At 36.4% G+C, this 21,903-nt stretch overlaps 2 protein-coding genes across 8 annotated transcripts; both read left to right on the forward strand.

Annotated features, from left to right (window-relative positions):
- Positions 1 to 1,796: 1,796 nt before the first annotated feature.
- On the forward strand, positions 1,797 to 20,936 carry LOC105209915 (uncharacterized). Of its 2 annotated transcripts, none has more exons than XM_029038507.2 (2): positions 1,797 to 2,127; positions 20,378 to 20,936. In XM_029038507.2, the coding sequence occupies exons 1-2, from the start codon at positions 1,986 to 1,988 to the stop codon at positions 20,851 to 20,853; spliced, it is 618 nt and encodes a 205-aa protein (XP_028894340.1). In that variant the 5' UTR covers positions 1,797 to 1,985; the 3' UTR covers positions 20,854 to 20,936. The 2 variants fall into 2 exon arrangements, with proteins under 2 accessions (XP_028894340.1, XP_011178886.2); XM_011180584.2 differs by lacking the exon at positions 20,378 to 20,936 and adding an exon at positions 2,254 to 3,204.
- On the forward strand, positions 9,731 to 18,475 carry Adf1_1 (uncharacterized). Of its 6 annotated transcripts, none has more exons than XM_054229236.1 (4): positions 9,731 to 10,055; positions 13,275 to 13,447; positions 17,657 to 18,242; positions 18,321 to 18,475. In XM_054229236.1, the coding sequence occupies exons 1-3, from the start codon at positions 10,009 to 10,011 to the stop codon at positions 18,121 to 18,123; spliced, it is 687 nt and encodes a 228-aa protein (XP_054085211.1). In that variant the 5' UTR covers positions 9,731 to 10,008; the 3' UTR covers positions 18,124 to 18,242; positions 18,321 to 18,475. The 6 variants fall into 6 exon arrangements, with proteins under 6 accessions (XP_054085211.1, XP_054085216.1, XP_054085213.1 ...); XM_054229241.1 differs by having other exon boundaries at positions 9,733 to 10,081; XM_054229238.1 differs by having other exon boundaries at positions 9,734 to 10,081; positions 12,936 to 13,447.
- Positions 20,937 to 21,903: the final 967 nt, after the last annotated feature.

Raw genomic sequence — 21,903 nt, forward strand, 5'->3', positions numbered from 1 at the left:
CAGCAAATTCTGGACGCATCTATCTATATTGAAATCAAAACTATTATATTTAACCTACATGAATCCTGATGTCGGCTCTAACATTAGCAGTAATTTGACATTTACTTAAAATTGAGTGTCTAACTAATTTCAAATATTATCAGCTTATAAGAGTGAGTTTTTAGAATATCTTTTATGGATTAAATACATAACTTAAAAAATATTAATGTTAAAATATTTTTATTTTAGTCCTCCAACTGTAGAGCGGCGGCGTGCGACAGTGCGTATACGCAACATCAACAGTGAAACGAATATGGGTGCATCTGTATACATATAAGAGCATTAAAAATATTTACTAACCAATATTTCATATGTAATGATTTATATTCAGTCAATAAATAATAAAACAAAAGCAATCTTTTTTCTAAATATATATATTCAATCATCTAAAAATGGTGTGATTTGTATTATAACTATGCCCGGTTCCAGATACCAAATTTGAAAACCCTAGTGTCTATGGCTAATTATACCCTGAACAGACAGGGTATATTAAGTTTGTCACGAAGTTTGTAACACCCAGAAGGAAGCGTTGGAGACCCTATAAAGTATATATATAAATGATCAGAATGTTGAGCTGAGTCGATTTAGCCATGTCCGTATATATACGAACTAGTCCTTCAGTTTTTAAGATATCGTTTTGAAATGTTATGCAGATGTTATTTTCTCTTCAAGAAGCTGCTCATTTGTCGGAACTGCCGATATCGGACCACTATATCATATAGCTGCCATACAAACTGAACAATCTGAATCAAGGGCTTGTATGGAAAACTTCCGCATTTTACTACATATCTTCAGGAAATTTGGTGTGATTTATTGTTCATAGAAATAATTTTATCTCCGAAAAAATTGTTCAGATCGGTTCACTATAGCATATAGCTGCCATACAAACTGAACGATCGGAATCAAGAGCTTGTATGGAAAACTTCCGCATTTTACTACATATCTTCACGAAAGTTGGTGTGCATTCTTATAGAAATAATTTAATCTCCGAAAAAATTGTTCAGATCGCTTCACTATAGCATATATGTAGCTGCCATACAAACCGAACGATCGGAATCAATGGCTTGTATGGAAAATTTTCGCATTTTACTACATATCTTCACGAAATTTGACATGGATTACTGCTTAAGGTAATATAATCTCTTAAGAAATTGTTCAGATCGGTTAACTATATGTTATTAATTGATATAAAGACTTGGTACAGAATTTTAGGTAAATTAGTTAGTGGACACATATAGTGAGAAAATTGTGAAACTCGCCATTTTTTGATCACTAAAATAACGAAAATCGTTACAATATGCGGCAGAAACGTATTTTTTTGGTGTTGGACCAAACTAATTTTTTTCCGGGACATTGAGACATACGTAAAAAAAGTATATTCTCCAATTTCGGAGTTAGCCTCCAAAATCGAAGTTTTTTTTTGAAGGATTTATTATAGTTCATAAAAACCAGAATATGGATATAAATTACATTTTTCTCTATATTTAATGGTGCATAAATTAATGGCATCGCTTGTCAAAATTATTTAAAAATGTGTACTTCAGAATGAAAGAGATCTGAAAAATTATTCATGAAACTACGTGACATCTTATGAGCTGAGGCTACAGGTACAGCTAATGACGAAATTCTCTAAAATTTGGATTACATATTTTTGCAAAAATTGTGCTGTACAAGTCACGTACCATTATACTGTACATGGGTTCATACAGTAGGAACAGCTATAAATATGAAGACTGCACAGTGGAACTGCACGTTCATTTATGGAACTACAGCGACGAATTGCAAACCTATAAAAATTATATTGTTAAAAACAGCAACAAATGCAAACCTTTTTCCAAATTTATATTCAATTTAAAAATATTGAAGTAAACTGAGCGAAAACGGTTGAAGCTCTATTTGTATATTTGAAGTTTAGTGGAGGAAAACGTACCGTTACACAATTAAAAATGTTGTTAGAGGAAGATAAAAAATTATGTGCTTTAGTAAAGCAGTATCCGCAGCTGTATGATAAAAATCACAAGGATTATGGTCAGCAAAAGGCTACAGTAGAAGCTTGGAAAAAGATAGCCGTATCGTTGGAGAAATCAGGTGATTTTAACAAAAAACTAGCTGTACATTTTGTACCGTTTTAGTATACATTTTTATTACACTACGCACTAAACTACAAGTTATATCAAAAGTAAAAATATGTATTGGTTGGATTCTATCTTTCAGCGGCTAAGTGCCAGGAACGTTGGCGAGATTTGGGCGCCGTCTATACTTGTAAGACAAAACGTGGACGGAATCGTGATAAGCCATTTTATTTAGCTGAGTATATGGAATTCCTAAGGCCACATCTAAGTAAAGAAACGGTTGTAGACGAAACATTAGACAGTAGAGCAAGAGTCAATAAGAGTTATAATTCAAGAGCTAGCGAAAATGAGAACCTCGCCAATGAATATTTCATCAAGTTTATACAGTGTCATATGCTAAATATGACTCCAAGGGAGCAGAGTCTTTTTCGCATTAGAATTTGGGAAAATGCACGCAAAATCATCGAGGATGGAAACAGTGCATGCAGTGACGACAATGACGATCTCAAGAAATTTATGTTGTCGAAGATTGACACAGCAAGAGAACAGGAACGGCATGATTTAGAGGAAAAAATTGAGCAGAAAGTGTATCAGAAGCAAACAAATGGTATAAAAACGGAAATTGCAAGCGAGTTGTGAACACACAATTCACAGAGAGCTGTAGATGCAAGCAGTACTAAGTCATGAACAGATATGTAATTATTTATTAAAATTATTAACCCCCTTGAACAGCTATAATCATCGTATGAGTGTGAGTTTATATGCATGTTTACTTAAATACATATTCTAACCATAGGTGTACCCGTACGTATACGCAACATCGGTAGAGAAACGAATAGGCGCCGTAATGTATGCTTATGAGAACGAGTATTAATCAATATATAGTTTGTAAGATGGGAAGAACTTTGGGAACGCTAAAGGCAATTCTGTTTGAAGCCAGAAAACTGCTAATTTCACTTAGAAGAAAGCACAAATTTATTACACTAGATAATAACCAGATAATTATTATATACACTCTTTTTAACCGTGCTGTAGAGCATTGTTTAATTCAAATAAATTTCCTTTATTATTAATATTAAATAACTAAGCTAAACTAGTATGTTTTTTTAATTTATAAATTTTCATTGACTGTTACGGAGACTATCCGAAGATTTCTGCAATTAATTTGAATTTGCATTGAATATGTCGCAATCAAAATTAGATCAAATCGTTTGGGCAAACACTATAGTATAACTCATATAACAGTAGTGTAAGAACATATTAATAGGATTACTATTGATGGTGATATAAAACCTGACCAATGCCCCGCCTATAAAAGAGCGTTAACCGAAAATCAATAATGTGCTATAACTAAGCCTTAAGAAAGCTATAAAGCTGAATTTGATACAGGAAATCACACTAGAGAGTGCAATAATTCGAAGGAACTTTTTTGTGAAGGTGAAAGCAGGTCTACTTCCTAATAAGTTCTTGTTAAATACATACATATCTCGCAAACTACGAAAGCTATATAAACCATATCGCCTAAAAATCGCCAGTTTATAATTTTTTAGGGCCCCATGTACCGAACAATATCATTACTTCCCCTTGCACCCATACACCTCATATGCGGATTTTCGAACCTCCAGTGCGCTTTATGTATATAAATATCTTTGTAGCTTCTGTAGTCCTGAATTGTTCATGAAGATCTAGGGGAGGTTCAAAAGGTGAGAAAAGTTCGAATAATTGCCGGGAAAACCCTATAAAAATACCTTTTCTTTTTATACTCTCGCAACATGTTGCACAGAGTTTTATAGTTTTGTTCACATAACGGTTGTTTGTATATTGGGTTATATATATCAAAATGAACGGGGTGACGAGTCAAAATGCGAATGTCTGTCTGTCCGTCCGTCCGTCCGTGCAACGGATAACTTGAATAAAAATTGAGATATTTTGACGAAACTTGGTATACATTTCCTTGGAACCGAAAATGGCAAAATCGGACCATTGCCACCTCCACAAAATGGCGTAAACCGAAAACACTTAAAGTGTCATAACTAAGCCATAAATTAAGTTATAAAAGTAAAATTTGGAATATAGGATCGCACTAGGAAGGGGCATATTTGGATGTTTTTTGTATATATCTCGCAAACCAATAAAGCTATATAAACCAAACTTTCTGGAGTCGTTTCCCTTACGTGCTCCACCATACACCATGAAAATAGTTGAAATCGGATAATAACCACGCCCACTTCCCATACAAAGGTTAGGTTGAAAATAACTAAAAGTGCGTTAATTCACTAACGAAAAACATCATAAACACTAAATTTTACAAAAGAAATAGTAGAAAGAAGATGCACTCAGAATTTTTTACAAAATGGAAAATGGGCGTGGCGTCGCTCATTTATGGGTCAAAAACCATATCTCAGGAACGACTCGACAGATTTCAATGAAATTCGGTATATAATATTTTCTTGACACCCTGATGACACGTGTGGAGAATGGATGAAATCGGTTCACGACACGTTCACATATAACTCAATTTTGAATTCCATCTGATTCCTTCACTTTATAATATATACATTAGGAACCAATGTAGATAGCGGAATAAAACTTTACACAAATACTGCTCCCATATACCTTATATTCGGATTATGGTGCGCTTTATACTGCATATATCGATGTGAATATGTGAAATATCTTAGGCAAATTAAGTTAGCCTAAATTGTGTTATTCTAATAAAATTTCATCTATAAATTGCGGACTATAAAATGTTCGGATGCACCCGAACTTAGCCTTTCCTTACTTGTTTCCCATACAAACGTTTTCTATAAATGATTTGTTGTGCGTTAGTCTCGCTAAAAGTCGAGAATAGCAGAACCGATTTGGCTAATTCTAGTCTTGAAATGTCCGCAGTAGTACAGGGGAGGTTTTAAAAGTAATCAAATATCAAAAATTGCTAGAAAGATACTAATAAGAGAATTTTATTTGCGTTGACAGCATAAATAAAAAAATACATAATAAGTGAAGGTTGTCATTGTTGCTTTGTTAAGAAATTTTTTGAAGTTTTATTGAAATACAGTGGAACTTCCATAACCCGAACTGCTCTAACTGTTTTTTGGAAAATTTATGTTTTAATGTAAATTTCTATGACTCGAAGTCTCTCGAACTCGAAGTTTTTTTGTGGATTATGGTGATACGAGTTATAGAAGTTCCACTGTATATATCACTAAATATACATATATATACCAGAAAAAAACAAATAAAGAAAATTTATTTCAAATACATATATAGAAAGCAAAAACATAATCATTCTAGTGTTTTGTAGAACTTTGTGATTTTTTCGGTATAAATAATTTTGTACAGTTGACATTATCTGCTGGCATAAATTTTTTATATTTTCACAGGTTACCAAAGCTGTTGATTTATACTTTTAAAAATTGTTCTGCCTATCTTTCTACTAAATGCACGAACTCTCTACTTTCTACTCTCTTCTCTTCCCTTCGCTTCTTTCAGCGGCTAAATACAAGGTTCGTGGGTGCAATCTGCTCGCAGCCTATGCACGCTCCATTAACGCCCATAAGCCTCAATGTGGCCCGAATCGTGGAAAACCCTATTACTTAACTAAGGAAATGGAGTTTCTAAGGCCATATATACAAATAGAAGTGGGCGCAGTTATAGTTGGAGATAATATCGCTGATAATGCCGCAGAGGTAGTAAGAGTTTTGAAATCGGACGCATTGGAACCGTCAACCAGTAGAGCGAATCACTTAACAGTTAGGGAAAATGAGAATCATAGCAATGACCTCTATATTCAAAATATACAGCGACAAATGCAAAGCATGAACCAGAGTCAGAAGAAGACATTCATAGCAGATTCTCTCAAGAAATTTGCATTTGCGCTTGTATTTGACACAACGGAGGAACAGGAATTGCGTGATTTACTTTTATTTATATTTATATATTCTATTTATACAAGATCGACTAACTCAAAGTGGTGACACACTAAATACGACACAAGACGACCAAGTGCTTGTCAAGAATGATCCATTATCACCGGATTCAGACCACCCATTGTGACAATTTTCATAATAAAATGATTTTACATGTTTCCACTTGATTTGTAAGAAAATAAAAATTTATTTTCTTCATATATTCATATATTCATGTATCTCCACAGCTATCAGCAACTAAATTTTCCTGCTGGGTAACACCTTTCGATCTTTCACACTTAAATATGCTTAAAGCTCCAGTTACCGATGCTTGACTTGACTCAGCTTCGAAAAATTTGGCTTGGAAAACTTAGATGCAGTTATACTTCACACAACTTCAACTTCAGCTGTTATTATTATAGTTTCTGGGTAGAGTTGCCAGATGTTCAGATTTAGCTTTAAAACTAAGTTTGTTAAATTAAAATATCACCAAGATTGAAAATTTTAAAACTAGTATACAAAAAAACTTCACTATTAGGAAATCTGTGAACACGTTAAGATTTTCTGTTTGAAAGAAAACTCTTTAATAAATACATATATGAATATAGCTTTGAGCAGAATAGCACAAAAGAAACGTGCACGCGTAGTTCAGTTTTTCGATATTTAGAATTGTTAGAAGATGTAATAAATTGGAGCCAGCCAAGCGTATAAATGATAGGTGAATAAATAATTTATTCAAATTGTATTTGAACATTTACAATCAATTTTTCATTACATAAATTCGCAAAATATTTTTTTCTGAGCAGATCACCACAAATTCTTGGAGAGATTCGCAATACTTATGTTTCTGTGCAAAAATTATCCTCATATCGAACCTATTTGATTTGATTTGTTTATTGCACTTAAAGTTAAACAAGTATTTGCGTTATAAATAAAATAAAAGATTTTTTTATTAAACACATTAAAAAATAATTGTTGTGAAAAAGGTATTTTCCTCTGAATTATCTAATTTTTTCTTTATTTGAAGATTTATAAATATTAAAGATTAGAATTTTAACATATTTAATTTTAAACGAAAACATTCAGGCAACACTGGAATAGTGTCATAATGAGAATGAAAAGAGAAGCAGTGAGAGAGGGAGAGCAGTACAAATGTCAACGTAACTTAGAGTTCTAAATTCAACAGACTTTCAAGTCAAGTCATGCGTTCGGTAATCAAATACATGCAAGGTCCATTAAACGGATCTTTTATGTGACAGTTCTCAAGTCTCTTTAGGTCAAGTCAAGCATAGGTAACTGGAGCTTAAGACTTAAGTGCTCTTTATTAGTAGAGTGCGTGGAAAAAAAATGTTGTTGTTTGAGACAACAGTGTACTCGCCATATTGACAATCGGATTGGTGAAGTGATAAGAAGCTGCTTGTACATTTGATCTCTCTCTCTCCCTTGTTTTTCTGCAGTGAGTATGAGAAGATGAGATAGTCATTACATCACTAATTTGTTGTTATTGTTGTTTTGTATGAGAGACAATATTTTTGAGTGATCTTTTTTATGTGCCTACCGCAAGTTCTCCAATGGACGTCAGTAGGTATATGCATGTATAATTGAGTGAACTCAAAAAGCAATTCAATTTCCATTCAAAACAAATAAGGAAGGCCTAAGTTCGGGTGTAACCGAACATTTTATACTCTCGCAATTTATTGATGTAATTTTATTAAGATAACACACAATTTTACCTATATATTCGGCATAAAGTCCAATAGAAAATCATTATATATAGTATATGAGGACTGATGTAATTCCAGAACCAATTTCACTCATTTTCACCACCAAGGTTAACGGGAATAGGGGCAACTTGGCACCTGTTAGTAGGCAAACAAACGGCACATTCGGCCTTGAAATTACTCTTAAATTGCAAATGAACGAAACACCAGTTGGCAAAATCGCCAAAAATGGCGCTATAACGAAGATTTTCCAAATATTCAAGAAGTCGCTGGAGGCACTGCACAGGACTTTAAAAGATCTTGATTGTCGATGAACGTGGTGGAGCCAGGATTCTGTTAGTAGGTGTTTTACGCCAGACTCTGACAATTATTCCTGGATCAACTGTTACTGACGGGCTAATCGCATGCCTAAAATCATTTAATTTGTGGCGACACATAAAGAATCGCCAATTAACAACTAACATATGAGTGTTTTTGCAACAATATCAAATTGCGATTGTAGAATCAGTTGAAAATGGTAGGGTCGCAGTTGACACCTCGATTGATTAATAGCATTTCCAACAGATTTTCGTCACTTCATTGACTCGAAAGAGAAGTTTTCCTGACATGAAATCTCAATATGATAACCATAAATGACTGATTGAATGACCTTCATATATTGGTGGTAAAAAAAGATATCGATGATCTTAACATAACTCAACATAAATCAACCTCCAGTAATCAATATCGTCGCCGAAGCCAAGATTGGACCAACTTAATTTAATTTATACCTTAGTCACAAAAACCTGTGGCCGGGTCTGCTAGTATATATATATTTGGCGTAGAAACCGCTTAAGCGATCTCGTTCCTCGTTCCTCCTTTTTGCTTTTTGGCGCCAACTGGAAACACCAAGTGAAGCCAGGTCACTTTGCACTTGGTCTTTCCACCGGAGTGGAGGTCGTCCTCTTCCGCGGCTTCCTCCAGCGGGTACTGCATCGAACACTTTCAGAGCTGGAGTGTTTTCGTCCATTCGGACAACATGACCTAGCCAGCGTAGCCGCTGTCTTTTTATTCGCTGAACTATGTCAATGTCGTCGTATAAATCGTACAGCTCATCGTTCCATCGTCTGCGGTATTCGCCGTTGCCAATGTTCAGAGGACCATAAATCTTACGCAAAACCTTTCTCTCGAAAACCCCAAGAGTCGTCTCATCGGATGTTGTCATCGTCCACGTTTCGGCGCCATACATCAGGACGGGAATAATGAGCGACTTGTAGAGTTTGATTTTTGTTCATACTAATATATGTATGTTTATGAATGAGCTGACAATCCGATTGGTGAAATGTTAAGTAAATATGATTCGTTTGATCTCTCTTTCGCATTTTTACAGTCGAATGTAGTGTCTGCATTACGAATTTGTTGTTATTGCTTGTGTGGTGGTTACTTCAGCTATAAACAATATACTTAGTAGCTTAATGAATTTAACTCACCCTATAATATATATACTTTCTTTTAAATATGAAAATTAAAATTGAAAAGAATGTCGACAACAAAGAACATATAGTTATAATAACGTATACGTTCTTTGGCGACATTCTCCCATCCATTAGCATTATTAATGAGGTCACTATTTACAGACATTTAGTAGCAGCGCTAGATCTTCCATAACTCGAACTAAAACGGAATATAGTTCCACATTTTACAGTTTTTTGGAAAATTTAATGTTTTAATGAAAATTTCTATAACTCGAAGTTGTGGACTATGGTGTTTCGAGTTATGAAAGTTCAGCTGTAATTAAAACAGTCACAATATTTACATATTTATTATAAACGACTGTAATAGGGTGCACTGCATCATGCGCACTGCTCGACATATATGTATATGCTACAAAGAATAATTCTAAATATAATATTGTCACGTTGATTTGAGGCCCCTAAAAACGGTAGGTTGACGATCGGTCACGTAGAATTAGAATTATTATTTCAAGTTCAAGTGCAAGTGCAAGTGCAAGTGCAAATTCTTGTTAGTCGATTAGTAACCATTCAAAAGTATATATCATATCGTAGTTATTAAATAACGGTCAACCGCTAAAATTCTAATGACCAGGACAAAAATGTATCCTAAAGTATTTACGGTGTTTTTGGAATTTAAAAGTTTTTAAAATGAGCAGTAAAAGGAAAAAAATCATCATTGCGAATATTCTTACTTTAGTGTTAGAAAATTTATATAAATTTGGCAACGTACGTAACCCGTAAAATCGGCGTGGATTACGAGAAATGTTCAACTACAATGCGAATATGCGTTAAAGCGGAAGACTACAATAAACCCATTATTCGGTAGGAAATGGCCTCGTTTTCGACAAGTAACTATTTTATTTGAAAATAGTTTATTACAATTAAGAATTTTGGGAAATCTTATAAATAACAAGTAAGGAGAGGCTAAGTTCGGGTGCAACCGAACATTTTATACTCTCGCAATTTATTGAAGAAATTTTAATAAGATAACACCCAAATTTACCTATAAATTCGGCACAAAGTTTAATAGAATAACGAAAATCGTCCTATATAGTGTATGAGGGCTGAGGTAATTCCTGAACCGATTTCATTCATTTTCACCAGCTAGGTACACTATATCCAAAACTATACACGCACCTAATTTCGCAAAGATATAGTATCTCACATATTAACCAATACATATATGTAGATTAAAGCCCACCATATTTTTGAAAAACCTATAATTAGGTACATGGGAGCTAGGAGATGTTATTATCCGATTTTAATAATTTTTGGAACAGAGACACGCTATTAGAAGAAAACAATTTCCTCTGAATTACATTAAATTATCTAAGAGATTTACCAATATTTTCGGTTAAAATTTACCCTTAGGCGCTGAGTTCAACATGTCCGACATCTGGGGTCTTGAAAAGTTATAGTCCGTTTTCGACAATTTTTTCACAAGTGAAGCCAGAGATGATATGTACTATTTCTGTAAAGTTTTACTCCGCTATCTTCATTGGTTCCTTATGTATACATTATAGAGTGAAGGAATCAGATGGAATTCACAATTGAGTTATATGGGAAGTTGTCGTGGTTATGAACCGATTTCATCCATTCACATGTGTCATCAGGGTGTCAAGAAAGTATTATATACCGAATTTCATTGACATCGGTGGAGTAGTTCCTGAGATATGGTTTTTGACCCATAAGTGGGAGATGCCACGCCCAATTTTTATTTTGTAAAAAAATCTGAGTGCAGCTTCCTTCTGCTATTTCTTTAGTGTTTAGTAATTTAGTGTTTCTGACGTTTCTCGTTAGTGAGTTAGTGTAAGTCATAAAACTAAACGAGTTAGATATAGGGTTATATATATCAAAATGATCAGGGTGACGAGACGAGTCAAAATCCGAATGTCTGTCTGTCCGTCCGTCCGTCCGTGCAACGGATAACTTGAGTAAAAATTAAGATATCTTAACGAAACTTGGGACACGTATTCCTTGGCACCCTGAGGAGGTTGCTTTCGAAAATGGTTGCAAGATCGGACCATTGCCACTCCCACAAAATGGCGAAAACCGAAAACCTATACAGTGTCATAACTAAGCCATAAATAAAGTTATGAAAATAAAATTTGGAATATAGGATCTCATTAGGGAGGGGCACATTTGGATGTAAATTTTTTTTTTGAAAAGTGGGCGTGACCCCGCCCCCAAATAGGTTTTTTGTATATAACTCGCAAACCAATGAAGCTATATAAACCAAACTTTCTGTAGTCGATTCTATTACGTACCCCACCACACCCCATGAAAATAGTTGAAATCGGATAATAACCACGCCCACCTCCCATACAAAGGTTAGGTTGAAAATTACTAAAAGTGGGTTAACTCACTAACGAAAGACGTCAGAAACACTAAATTTCACATAAGAAATGGCAGATGGAAGCTGCACTCAGATTTTTTTACAAAATGGATAATGGGAGTGGCGTCGCCCACTTATGGGTCAAAAACCATATCTCAGGAACTACTCGACCGATTTCAATGAAACTTGGTTTGTAATAGTTTCCTTACCTCCCAATAATATGTTGTGAAAATTGGCTAAATCGCTTCACAACCACGCCTACTTCCTATATACCAGAACTTTGAAGACGATCTGGATCGTTTACTTTACAATATATAAAGTAAGCACTAGTGAAGATATCGGTGCAGAACTTTGCACAAATACTATGTTTATAGTGTGGCAGCCCCATTCTAAAAATCGCCAAAATCGGACCATAGGTTTTCAAGGCCCCATATATCGAACATGAGGACCTCGGTGCTTCTAACCTAATATAATGGTTTCCAACTTTCAATGACTTTATACAATATATATGACGAATATGTGGGTCAAATTGTGTATTATATAATATTAATAAAGTTAAATAAATAAATTGCGAGAGTATAAAATGTTCGGTTACACCCGAACTTAGCCCTTCCTTACTTGTTTTTGTTTACTTTGAATGCGAACATTTTAGCAACTTCGTTCCATTAATTTTCTGCACTTCGCCTGTCTTTTTAACGACAATGGATTTTATTCCATAAAACAGTTCTTTTTTGAAGATCCGAAATTAGAACTTCAAATGTTAATTGTGCACGATAAATAATGTGAGTTGTACCACCAAACCAAAAAAAACTCATAGTATTTCTACACTCATATGTGCCGTCAATTTATGACTCTAATGAGTGTATACTAACAATTTTATTTTACATTGGTCACGTTGAAGTTCAGCTGAGCACGGCCTCTGCTCAATTTAAACGCTTATTGATATCGATTTACCATACAAAATAAAATCTCCATTTATTTTAAATTGAATATAAATCGACTAGAAAATCAAAAGCAACTCTGCGACAAGAACGTACGATATACGTTCTTTGTCTGTAATTGGCTGAATTTTTTGATAAAATAGCATTAATACTACTAGACGGTAGATGACGCTGCTGAAAAATAATAATCAGCTGATGAAATTACCAACTTCTTATGAAAAGCAAAAACAAAAATGTATCACAGCTGATCGTAAATCGAGTAACCGGGAGTATAAACGGCAAAAATGGGTTTCTCGATTTAAATTTAAATTGATGAATTTATTTGGCTATGTGCAAATTAATTTTGTTAATAACCGTGCTTTATTTGACCAGTAGCGTAAGCTATTATGGCTTATTTTGTATGGAAAACTGTTTTTTTTTTCATAGAAAAAGCTTCTGTTGACTTCGTAGGTGCAGCAACATATTCCCTGACGCAAGCGCAATAATGTTCCGCAAAATTCTTTGGTGCGGCAACACTTTAATATGGCAGCGCCCAAAGATAGCGAGCAGAGAAATCCGAACAATCCGATTGGTGGTGCGATAATGGTGAAAATAATGTTTGTTGTCTCTCTCACTCCTTGGTTTTCAATACCAGTTTAAGGAGACGAGTTAAACTTTTTATTATTACGAGTTGTCGTAACGTGTTGTTATTGTTGTGTGAAAGTGTGTATATAAAGTGTGAGAAGTGCATCATCGTCTTCATTCTATATTTTGACAAATGTTTAGTTGGAGTAAAAGTGTCGATCGGAGGTTAAAAATGTCACTTAAAGAAGATAAAAACTTATGTGCTTCAGTGGAGAGTGCTCCTCAGCTGTACGATAAAGGCCACCCGGATTATGGTCAGAGAATGGCGACAGATGAGGCATGGCAATCGATTGCCCAATTGATGGGGAAATCAAGTAAGTTTAATATTTTTTGCCGAATACGCGAAACCTACTAACCAACACAAATTTGTAAAATAGTTGTAAAATAGCAGCCAACACTATTTAAAACAAGTAAGGAAGGGCTAAGTTCGGGTGTAACCGAACATTTTATACTCTCGCAATTTATTTATTTAACTTTATTTATATTATATAATACACAATTTGACCCACATATTCGTCATATATATTGTATAAAGTCCATTGAAAGTTGGAAACCATAATATTAGGTTAGAAGCACCGAGGTCCTGGTGTTCGATATGTATGTGATTGGCGTTGCAACCGTTTAGCCGGTTATAGCCGAATCGACGATAGTGCGCCACCTGTCTCTCTCCTTCGCAGTTCGGCGCCAGTTGGAGATCCCAAGTGTAACCAGGTCGCTCTCCACCTGGTCCCTCCAACGGAGTGGAGGCCTTCACCTTCCTCGGCTTCCTCCGGCGGGTACTGCATCGAACACTTTCAGGGCTGGAGTGTTTTCGTCCATTCGGACAACATGACCTAGCCAGCGTAGCCGCTGTCTTTTTATTCGCTGAACTATGTCAATGTCGTCGTATAACTCGTACAGCTCATCGTTCCATCGTCTGCGGTATTCGCCGTTGCCAATGTTCTGAGGACCATAAATCTTGCGCAAAATTTTCCTCTCGAAAACTCCTAGTGTCGTCTCATCTGATGTTGACATCGTCCACGCTTCTGCACCGTAAAGCAGGACGGGAATGATAAGCGACTTGTAGAGCTTGATTTTGGTTCGTCGAGAGAGGACTTTACTGTTCAATTGCCTACTCAGTCCAAAGTAGCACCTGTTGGCAAGAGTTATTCTGCGCTGGATTTCGAGGCTGACATTGTTCGTGTTGTTGATGCTGGTTCCCAGGTATACGAAATTATCTACGACCTCGAAGTTATGACTGTCAACAGTGACGTGGGAGCCAAGACGCGAATGCGCCGACTGTTTGTTTGATGACAGGAGATATTTCGTCTTGTCCTCATTCACCTCCAGACCCATTCGCTTCGCCTCCTTATCCATGCGGGAAAAAGCAGAACAAACGGCGCGGTTGTTGCTTCCGATGATATCAATATCATCGGCGTACGCCAGGAGCTGAACACTCTTGTAGAAGATTGTACCTTCTCGGTTTAGTTCTGCAGCTCTTATAATTTTCTCCAGCATCAGGTTAAAGAAGTCGCACGATAGGGAGTCACCTTGTCTGAAACCTCGTTTGGTATCGAACGGCTCGGAGAGGTCCTTCCCAATCATGACGGAGCTTTTGGTGTTGCTCAACGTCAACTTACACAGCCGTATTAGCTTTGCGGGGATACCAAATTCAGACATCGCGGCATAAAGGCAGCTCCTTTTCGTGCTGTCGGAAGCAGCTTTAAAATCGACAAAAAGGTGGTGTGTGTCGATCCTCTTTTCACGGGTCTTCTCCAAGATTTGGCGCATGGTGAATATCTGGTCAGTTGTCGATTTTCCAGGTCTAAAGCCACACTGATAAGGTCCAATCAGTTTGTTGACGGTGGGCTTTAGTCTTTCACACAGTACGCTCGATAGAACCTTGTATGCGATATTTAGAAGGCTGATCCCACGGTAATTGGCGCAGATTGTGGGATCTCCCTTTTTATGGATTGGGCAGAGCACACTGAGATTCCAATCGTCAGGCATGCTTTCTTCCGACCATATTCTGCAAAGAAGCTGATGCATGCACCTTATCAGTTCTTCGCCGCCGTATTTGAATAGTTCTGCCGGTAATCTATCGGCCCCCGCTGCTTTGTTATTCTTCAAGCGGGTAATTGCTATTCGAATTTCTTCATGGTCGGGTAATGGAACATCTGTTCCATCGTCATCGATTTGGGGATCGGGTTCGCCATCTCCTGGTGTTGTACTCTCACTGCCATTCAGCAGGTCGGAGAAGTGTTCCCTCCATAATCCCAGTATGCCCTGGACATCGGTTACCAGATTACCACCTTGGTCTCTACATGAGGATGCTCCGGTCTTGAAACCTTCGTTAAGTCGCTTCATTTTTTCATAAAATTTTCGAGCATTCCCTCTGTCTGCCAGCTTCTCAAGCTCTTCGTACTCACGCATTTCGGCCTCTTTCTTTTTTTGTCTGCAGATGCGTCTCGCTTCCCTCTTCAGCTCTCGGTATCTATCCCATCCCGCACGTGTTGTGGTCGTTTGCAACGTTGCGAGGTAGGCAGTCTGTTTTCTCTCCGCTGCGAGACGGCACTCCTCATCGTACCAGCTTGTTTTTTGTCGTTGCCGAAAACCAATTGTTTCGGCTGCAGCGGTACGCAGTGAGTTTGAGATGCCGTTCCACAGTTCCCTTATACCGAGATGCTGATGAGTGCTCTCAGAGAGCAGGAGTGCAAGTCGAGTAGAGTATTTCGTGGCTGTCTGTTGCGATTGCAGCTTTTCGACGTCGAACCTTCCTTGTGTTTGTAGACGGGCGTTCTTTGCTGTACAGAGGCGGGTGCGTATCTTCGCTGCGACCAGATAATGGTCCGAGTCTGTATTTGGTCCTCGGAGGGTACGCACGTCTAAAACACAGGAGACATGTCTTCCGTCTATCACAACGTGATCGATTTGGTTCCGCGTGTTTCGATCAGGAGACAGCCAAGTAGCTTGATGTATTTTCTTATGCTGGAATCTGGTACTACAGACGACCATATTTCGGGCCCCAGCGAAGTCGATCAGCCTCAGGCCGTTTGGCGATGTTTCGTCATGGAGGCTGAATTTTCCGACTGTTGTGCCAAAGACACCTTCTTTACCCACCCTGGCGTTAAAATCACCAAGCACGACTTTTACATCGTGGCGGGGGCAGCGCTCATAGGTGCGTTCTAGGCGCTCATAGAAAGCATCTTTGGTCACATCGTCCTTCTCTTCCGTTGGGGCGTGGGCGCAAATCAGCGATATGTTGAAGAACCTCGCTTTGATGCGGATTGTGGCTAGACGTTCATCCACCGGGGTGAATGCCAGGAATCTGCGACGGAGTCTCTCTCCCACCACAAATCCAACACCAAATTTGCGCTCCTTTATATGGCCGCTGTAGCAGATGTCACAAGGACCCACCTTCTTCCGTCCTTGTCCCGTCCATCGCACTTCTTGGATGGCGGTGATGTCAGTTCGATATATGGGGCCTTAATAACCTATGGTCCGATTTCGGCGATTTTTAGAATGGGGCTGCCACACTATTAACATAGCATTTGTGCAAAGTTCTGCACCGATATCTTCACTAGTACTTACTTTATATATTGTAAAGTAAACGATTCAGATCGACTTCAAAGTTCTGGTATATAGGAAATAGGCGTGGTTGTGAAGCGATTTGGCCTATTTTCACAACATATCATTGAGATGTAAGGAAACTATTACAAACCAAGTTTCTTTGAAATCGGTCGAGTAGTTCCTGAGATATGGTTTTTAACCCATAAGTAGGCGACGCCACGCCCATTTTCCATTTTGTAAAAAAATCTGAGTGCAGCTTTCATCTGCCATTTCTTATGTGAAATTTAGTGTTTCTGACGTGTTTTGTTGGTGAGTTAACACACTTTTAGTAATTTTCAACATAACCTTTGTATGGGAGGGAGGCGTGGTTATTATCCGATTTCTGTCATTTTTGGACTGTATAAGGAAATAGCTAAAAAAAACGACTGCAGAAAGTTTGGTTTATATAGCTCTATTGGTTTGCGAGATATGTACAAAAAACTTAGTAGAGGGCGGGGCCACGCCCACTTCCCCAAAAAAATTAAATCCAAATATGCCCCTTCATAGTGTGATCCTTCATACCAAATTTTAGGCTTAGTTATGGCACTTTATGTGTTTTTGGTTTTCGCCATTTTGTGGGCGTGGCAGTGGTCCGATTTTGCTCATTCCTATGGTGCCAAGAAATAAGTGTGCCAAGTTTCATCAAGATATCTTAATTTTTATTCAAGTTACAGCTTGCACAGGCGGACGGACGGACGGACAGACAGACATTCGGATTTGAACTCTACTCTTCACCCTGATCACTTTGGTATATATAACCCTATATCTAACTCGTTTAGTTTTGGATGTTACAAACAACCGTTATGTGAACAAAACTATAATACTCTCTTTAGCAACATTTGTTGCGAGAGTATAAAAACACCATATAGAAGAAAAAATTGGTCTTTACTGCCTTTATACAATACTACAAATATGAACTCTCTAATTTCTTGCAGTGGATGAATGCAAGAACCGTTGGCGAAATATCCGCAGCGCCTATGCACGCTCCATTGGCGTCTATAAGACCAAACGTGGAGAGAATTCCAGGAGATCGTATTATTTAGCTGAGGATTTAGAATTTCTAAAACCACATCTACCTAGAGACGCTAATACGGAGATACTATCAGGAGCTGGAGGATATGAGAACATCCGCATGGACAACGGTATTCAATTCGTAAAGAAATTATTAGACAACATGTCTCAAACTCAGAAGAGTCGGTTCATTGCTGAAATTCTTAAAACGAACGACGAAAACTCCCATCGTGGAGAGCGTGCATGCTTCGTCGACAATGAAGTAATTCAGCAGAGCATGACTAGAAATGTTGGCACACAAACTAATAATACGAGCGAGTTGGGTGTATCCAACCCACAGCAATCGCTGGATGCAATTACTATCAAGAATGAACCAGAAATATCACTATAAATCAAAATTCGTATATTCAACCTACATGAATCCCGATGGGGGCACTAAAATTAGCAGTAATTTGACATTTTCTTAAAACTGAGTTTCTAACTAATTTCAAATATTATCACCTTATAAGAGTGAGTTTTTAGAATATTTTTTATAAATTAAATGCATAACTTACAAAATAAAAATATTAAAATATTTTTTTTATATAGCCCTCCAACTGTAGAGAGACTTCGTGCGGCAGTGCGTATACGCAATTTCAACAGTGAAACGAATATGGGCGCATCTGTATACATATAAGAAATATTTAATAACCAAAATTTTATATGTAATGTTTTATATCCAGACAATAAATAATAAAACAAAAGCAATTTTTTTTCTAAATATACATATTTAATCATCTAAAAATGGTGTGAATTGCATTATAATTACACACGCTTCCAGATACCAAATATGAGATTCCTGGTGTCTATGGCTAATTCTTAATCTGTTATCTCTGATATACATATTTTAATGAAATTAATAGGACGTCCTATGTGCCGCCTATTACGTGTCATGGTGCCAAAAATAAATAAAGTCGGTTTCATACTTGTTTAATTATATTTTTAAATGAAATAACAATAAACAAATATGTACTATTCACCGACTTCTTCGATTTTTGGTGGATCGTTAACATTTAGCTGAATGTTTTTTGAAAAGATTTTGCTCATAGACGTGGTTAACAACTACATTTATATATTTTCGGCGTCGCATCGGATGGTTATCATATTTTTTGTTATATACATCATAAACATTTTCTATGCTGAGTAGCCATTCCACGAGTATATAACTGCTTTAAAGCGTACAGCAAACCTGCCCGGAAGAAACCGCAATTTTGACGAAGTCAGTAAGCTCTCGAAAGACGTGAAAGAGAAATCACGTTTTCCGATAAGATAGTATGTAATTTTATGAATTGCCAAGTATTTTTGGACCTTTTGGTCACGTATTTATAGGAACGTGATTAATTTATAAAGACTTCGTGCAGAGTTCTAGGTAAATAAGTTAGGGGACACATATGTATAATGCGTTATATTACAGAACATATGTCGCAAATTGTGAAACTCGCCATTTTCTGATCACTAAAATTACGAAAATCATTACAGTATGCGGCAAAAATGTTTTTTTTTGTCTAGGTATTGGACCAAACTAATTATTTTTCGAGAGATTGAGGCAAAAGTAAGAAAGTGTATTCTCCAATTTTCGTAGTTAGCCTCCCTAATCGAAATATTTTGCTTCGAAGTTCGAAAAAAGCCTTTTTTAATAATTATTATTAATTACAGGATATAGTTACTAAAAAATCCCAAATTTCTACATTTTCCTCTCTAATTAATGATGCATAATTTAATGGCATCGCTTATTACAATTATTTCTAAAAGTATAGTGAGTGTATGTAAATATATAAATAAATATATATTTCAGAAATTGTATACCCAATGTAATATGATCCAAAGATAATCCATGAACTACGTGGCATATGGGCTGAGGCTCCAACTAATGACGATTATTGCTGAAATTTTGTTTATATATTTTTTCAGAAAATGTGACCAACAACAGAACATAATATAATACAAATAATACAACGGTCACGTACGATTATTTCGAATTATTATTAATATTAATTATTATTTATTTTAATTAAATATTGTGTGTTTTCGATTTTGGTGACTACGTGGCATATGGGCTGAGGCTCCAACTAATGATGATTATTGCTGAAATTTTGTTTATATATTTTTTCAGAAAATGTGACCAACAACAGAACATAATATAATACAAATAATACAACGGTCACGTACGATTATTTCGAATTATTATTAATATTAATTATTATTTATTTTAATTAAATATTGTGTGTTTTCGATTTTGGTGACGTCTCTATACAATTAGTTTATAATTTATTATAGCACGAAATTGCGAATGACGTGCCCCCGAAACATGAATTAGTTTAGGCTTTCTAAATTTTAAAATCAGTTATTGACCAACCTTTAGTGCTTTGTGCTTTAGTGAAGTAGCGTTCGCAGCTGTGTGATAAAAATCACAAGGATTATGGTCAGCAAAAGGCTTACTGTAGCTTGGAAAAATATAGCGTTGATGTTGGGGAAATCAGGTGATTTTAATAAAAAGCGAGCTGTACATTCCGTACCGTTTTAGTATAGATTTTTATTACACTACACACTAAACTACAAGTTATATCAAAAGTAAAACTATGGATTGGTTGGATTCTATCTTTCAGCGGCTAAGTGCCAGGAACGTTGGCGCAATTTGGGCGCCTATACTTGTAAGACAAAACGTGGGCGGAATCGTGATAAGTCATTTAATTTAGCTGAGTATATGGAATTTCTAAGGCCACATCTAAGTAAAGAAACTGTTGAAGACGAAACATTAGACAGTAGAGCAAGAGTCAATAAGAGTTATAATTCAAGAGCTAGCGAAAATGAGAACCCCGCCAATGAATATTTCATCAAGTTTATACAGTGTCATATGCTAAATATGACTCCAAGGGAGCAGAGTCTTTTTCGCATTAGAATTTGGGAAAATGCATGCAAAATTATCGAGGATGGAAGCAGTGCACGCACTGGCGACAATGACGATCTCAAGAAAATTATGTTGTCTAAAATTGACACAGCAAGCGAACAGGAATTGCATGATTTAGAGGAAAAAATTCAGCAGAAAGTGTATCAGGTGCAAACCCGTGACATAAAAACATGAGCATATATTTTATTATTTGTTAAAATTACTAACCTCCTTAATCTCTAACGTAATTAAATACATATTAGGGACATAAAGGGATCGAATAGGAAATGCAGAATTTGATTATTCCTGGTAATAAGACGCAAAACACGCACAGCATTCGTAATGAGAGTAACGTCTCTCACTCTCTCAAGCCTCTTTTCGTGATCTATAAACAGTACGATTTTGTCATTTCCGACCTAATTCTAACTAATCGCGTGACAATTGCTAAACAATTTCATACAGGCGGATATATATATTTATAATTAATAAAAAGATGTGCAGTTGTATATATGTATATGCTAGAAAACCTGTATTGATCTGCAGTCAGGCATAGAGAACAATATAAAGACGTTAAATCACGTTTCAATATAATGCGAATAATTTAGATGAGTCATATGCAGGGATGGGCACCATCACAATCAAACAAGCATCACAAAATGGGATTGTATTATGTGCTGAACACATAGAAGACGACAAGCGACGAGCGACATCTGTCAGATTTTTAGACAACAGCACGACTTCACGACAAAAGGATTGAAGTCTTCGCTGTCGCCAAATTAGAAATGTTTCTAATTTTGCCGACGACAATGACCGCTGTAGAGCTACCACTAATATGTGAAATGTAAAATTTTTCAAAGTGTATTTTAATATTTGACAGATGATTTAACTAAAAACTGAATAGAACTGTACGATACTAGAGCATATGAAAAGAGACCAAATGTAGCTTTTCTTTAAGCGTTTGAAGTTTCGAATAGATCTATGCTCTATTTGCCAGCGCTACTGGCGCTTTTGACCAGAGATCTGCATTGAGTACTAATGAAATTAGTGCAATAACTCATGAGCCAAACCAAAAAAAAAACTCATAGTATTTCTACACTTATATGTGCCGTCAATTTATGACTCAAACGAATGTATAGTAACAATTTGATTTTACTCACTTATTCATTGGTCACGAAGAAAATAAGCTTGAATGAGTTCGGTACACTGTTCGGAACGAGTGGAATTGTGACTTCGTAGCTGAGCACG

This window comes from Zeugodacus cucurbitae, chromosome 4, assembly GCF_028554725.1.
Source record: "Zeugodacus cucurbitae isolate PBARC_wt_2022May chromosome 4, idZeuCucr1.2, whole genome shotgun sequence".
Taxonomy (NCBI): domain Eukaryota; kingdom Metazoa; phylum Arthropoda; class Insecta; order Diptera; family Tephritidae; genus Zeugodacus; species Zeugodacus cucurbitae.

Bases quoted from the DNA above. Each gene is read 5' to 3' on its own strand.
- LOC105209915 (XM_011180584.2), top strand. From the start codon at position 1,986: ATGTTGTTAGAGGAAGATAAAAAATTATGTGCTTTAGTAAAGCAGTAT. The intron at 2,128-2,253 runs GTGATTTTAACA...TCTATCTTTCAG, and splicing joins CGTATCGTTGGAGAAATCAG to CGGCTAAGTGCCAGGAACGT.
- Adf1_1 (XM_054229236.1), top strand. From the start codon at position 10,009: ATGCGAATATGCGTTAAAGCGGAAGACTACAATAAACCCATTATTCG. The intron at 10,056-13,274 runs GTAGGAAATGGC...ACAAATGTTTAG, and splicing joins TACAATAAACCCATTATTCG to TTGGAGTAAAAGTGTCGATC. The intron at 13,448-17,656 runs GTAAGTTTAATA...AATTTCTTGCAG, and splicing joins CCAATTGATGGGGAAATCAA to TGGATGAATGCAAGAACCGT.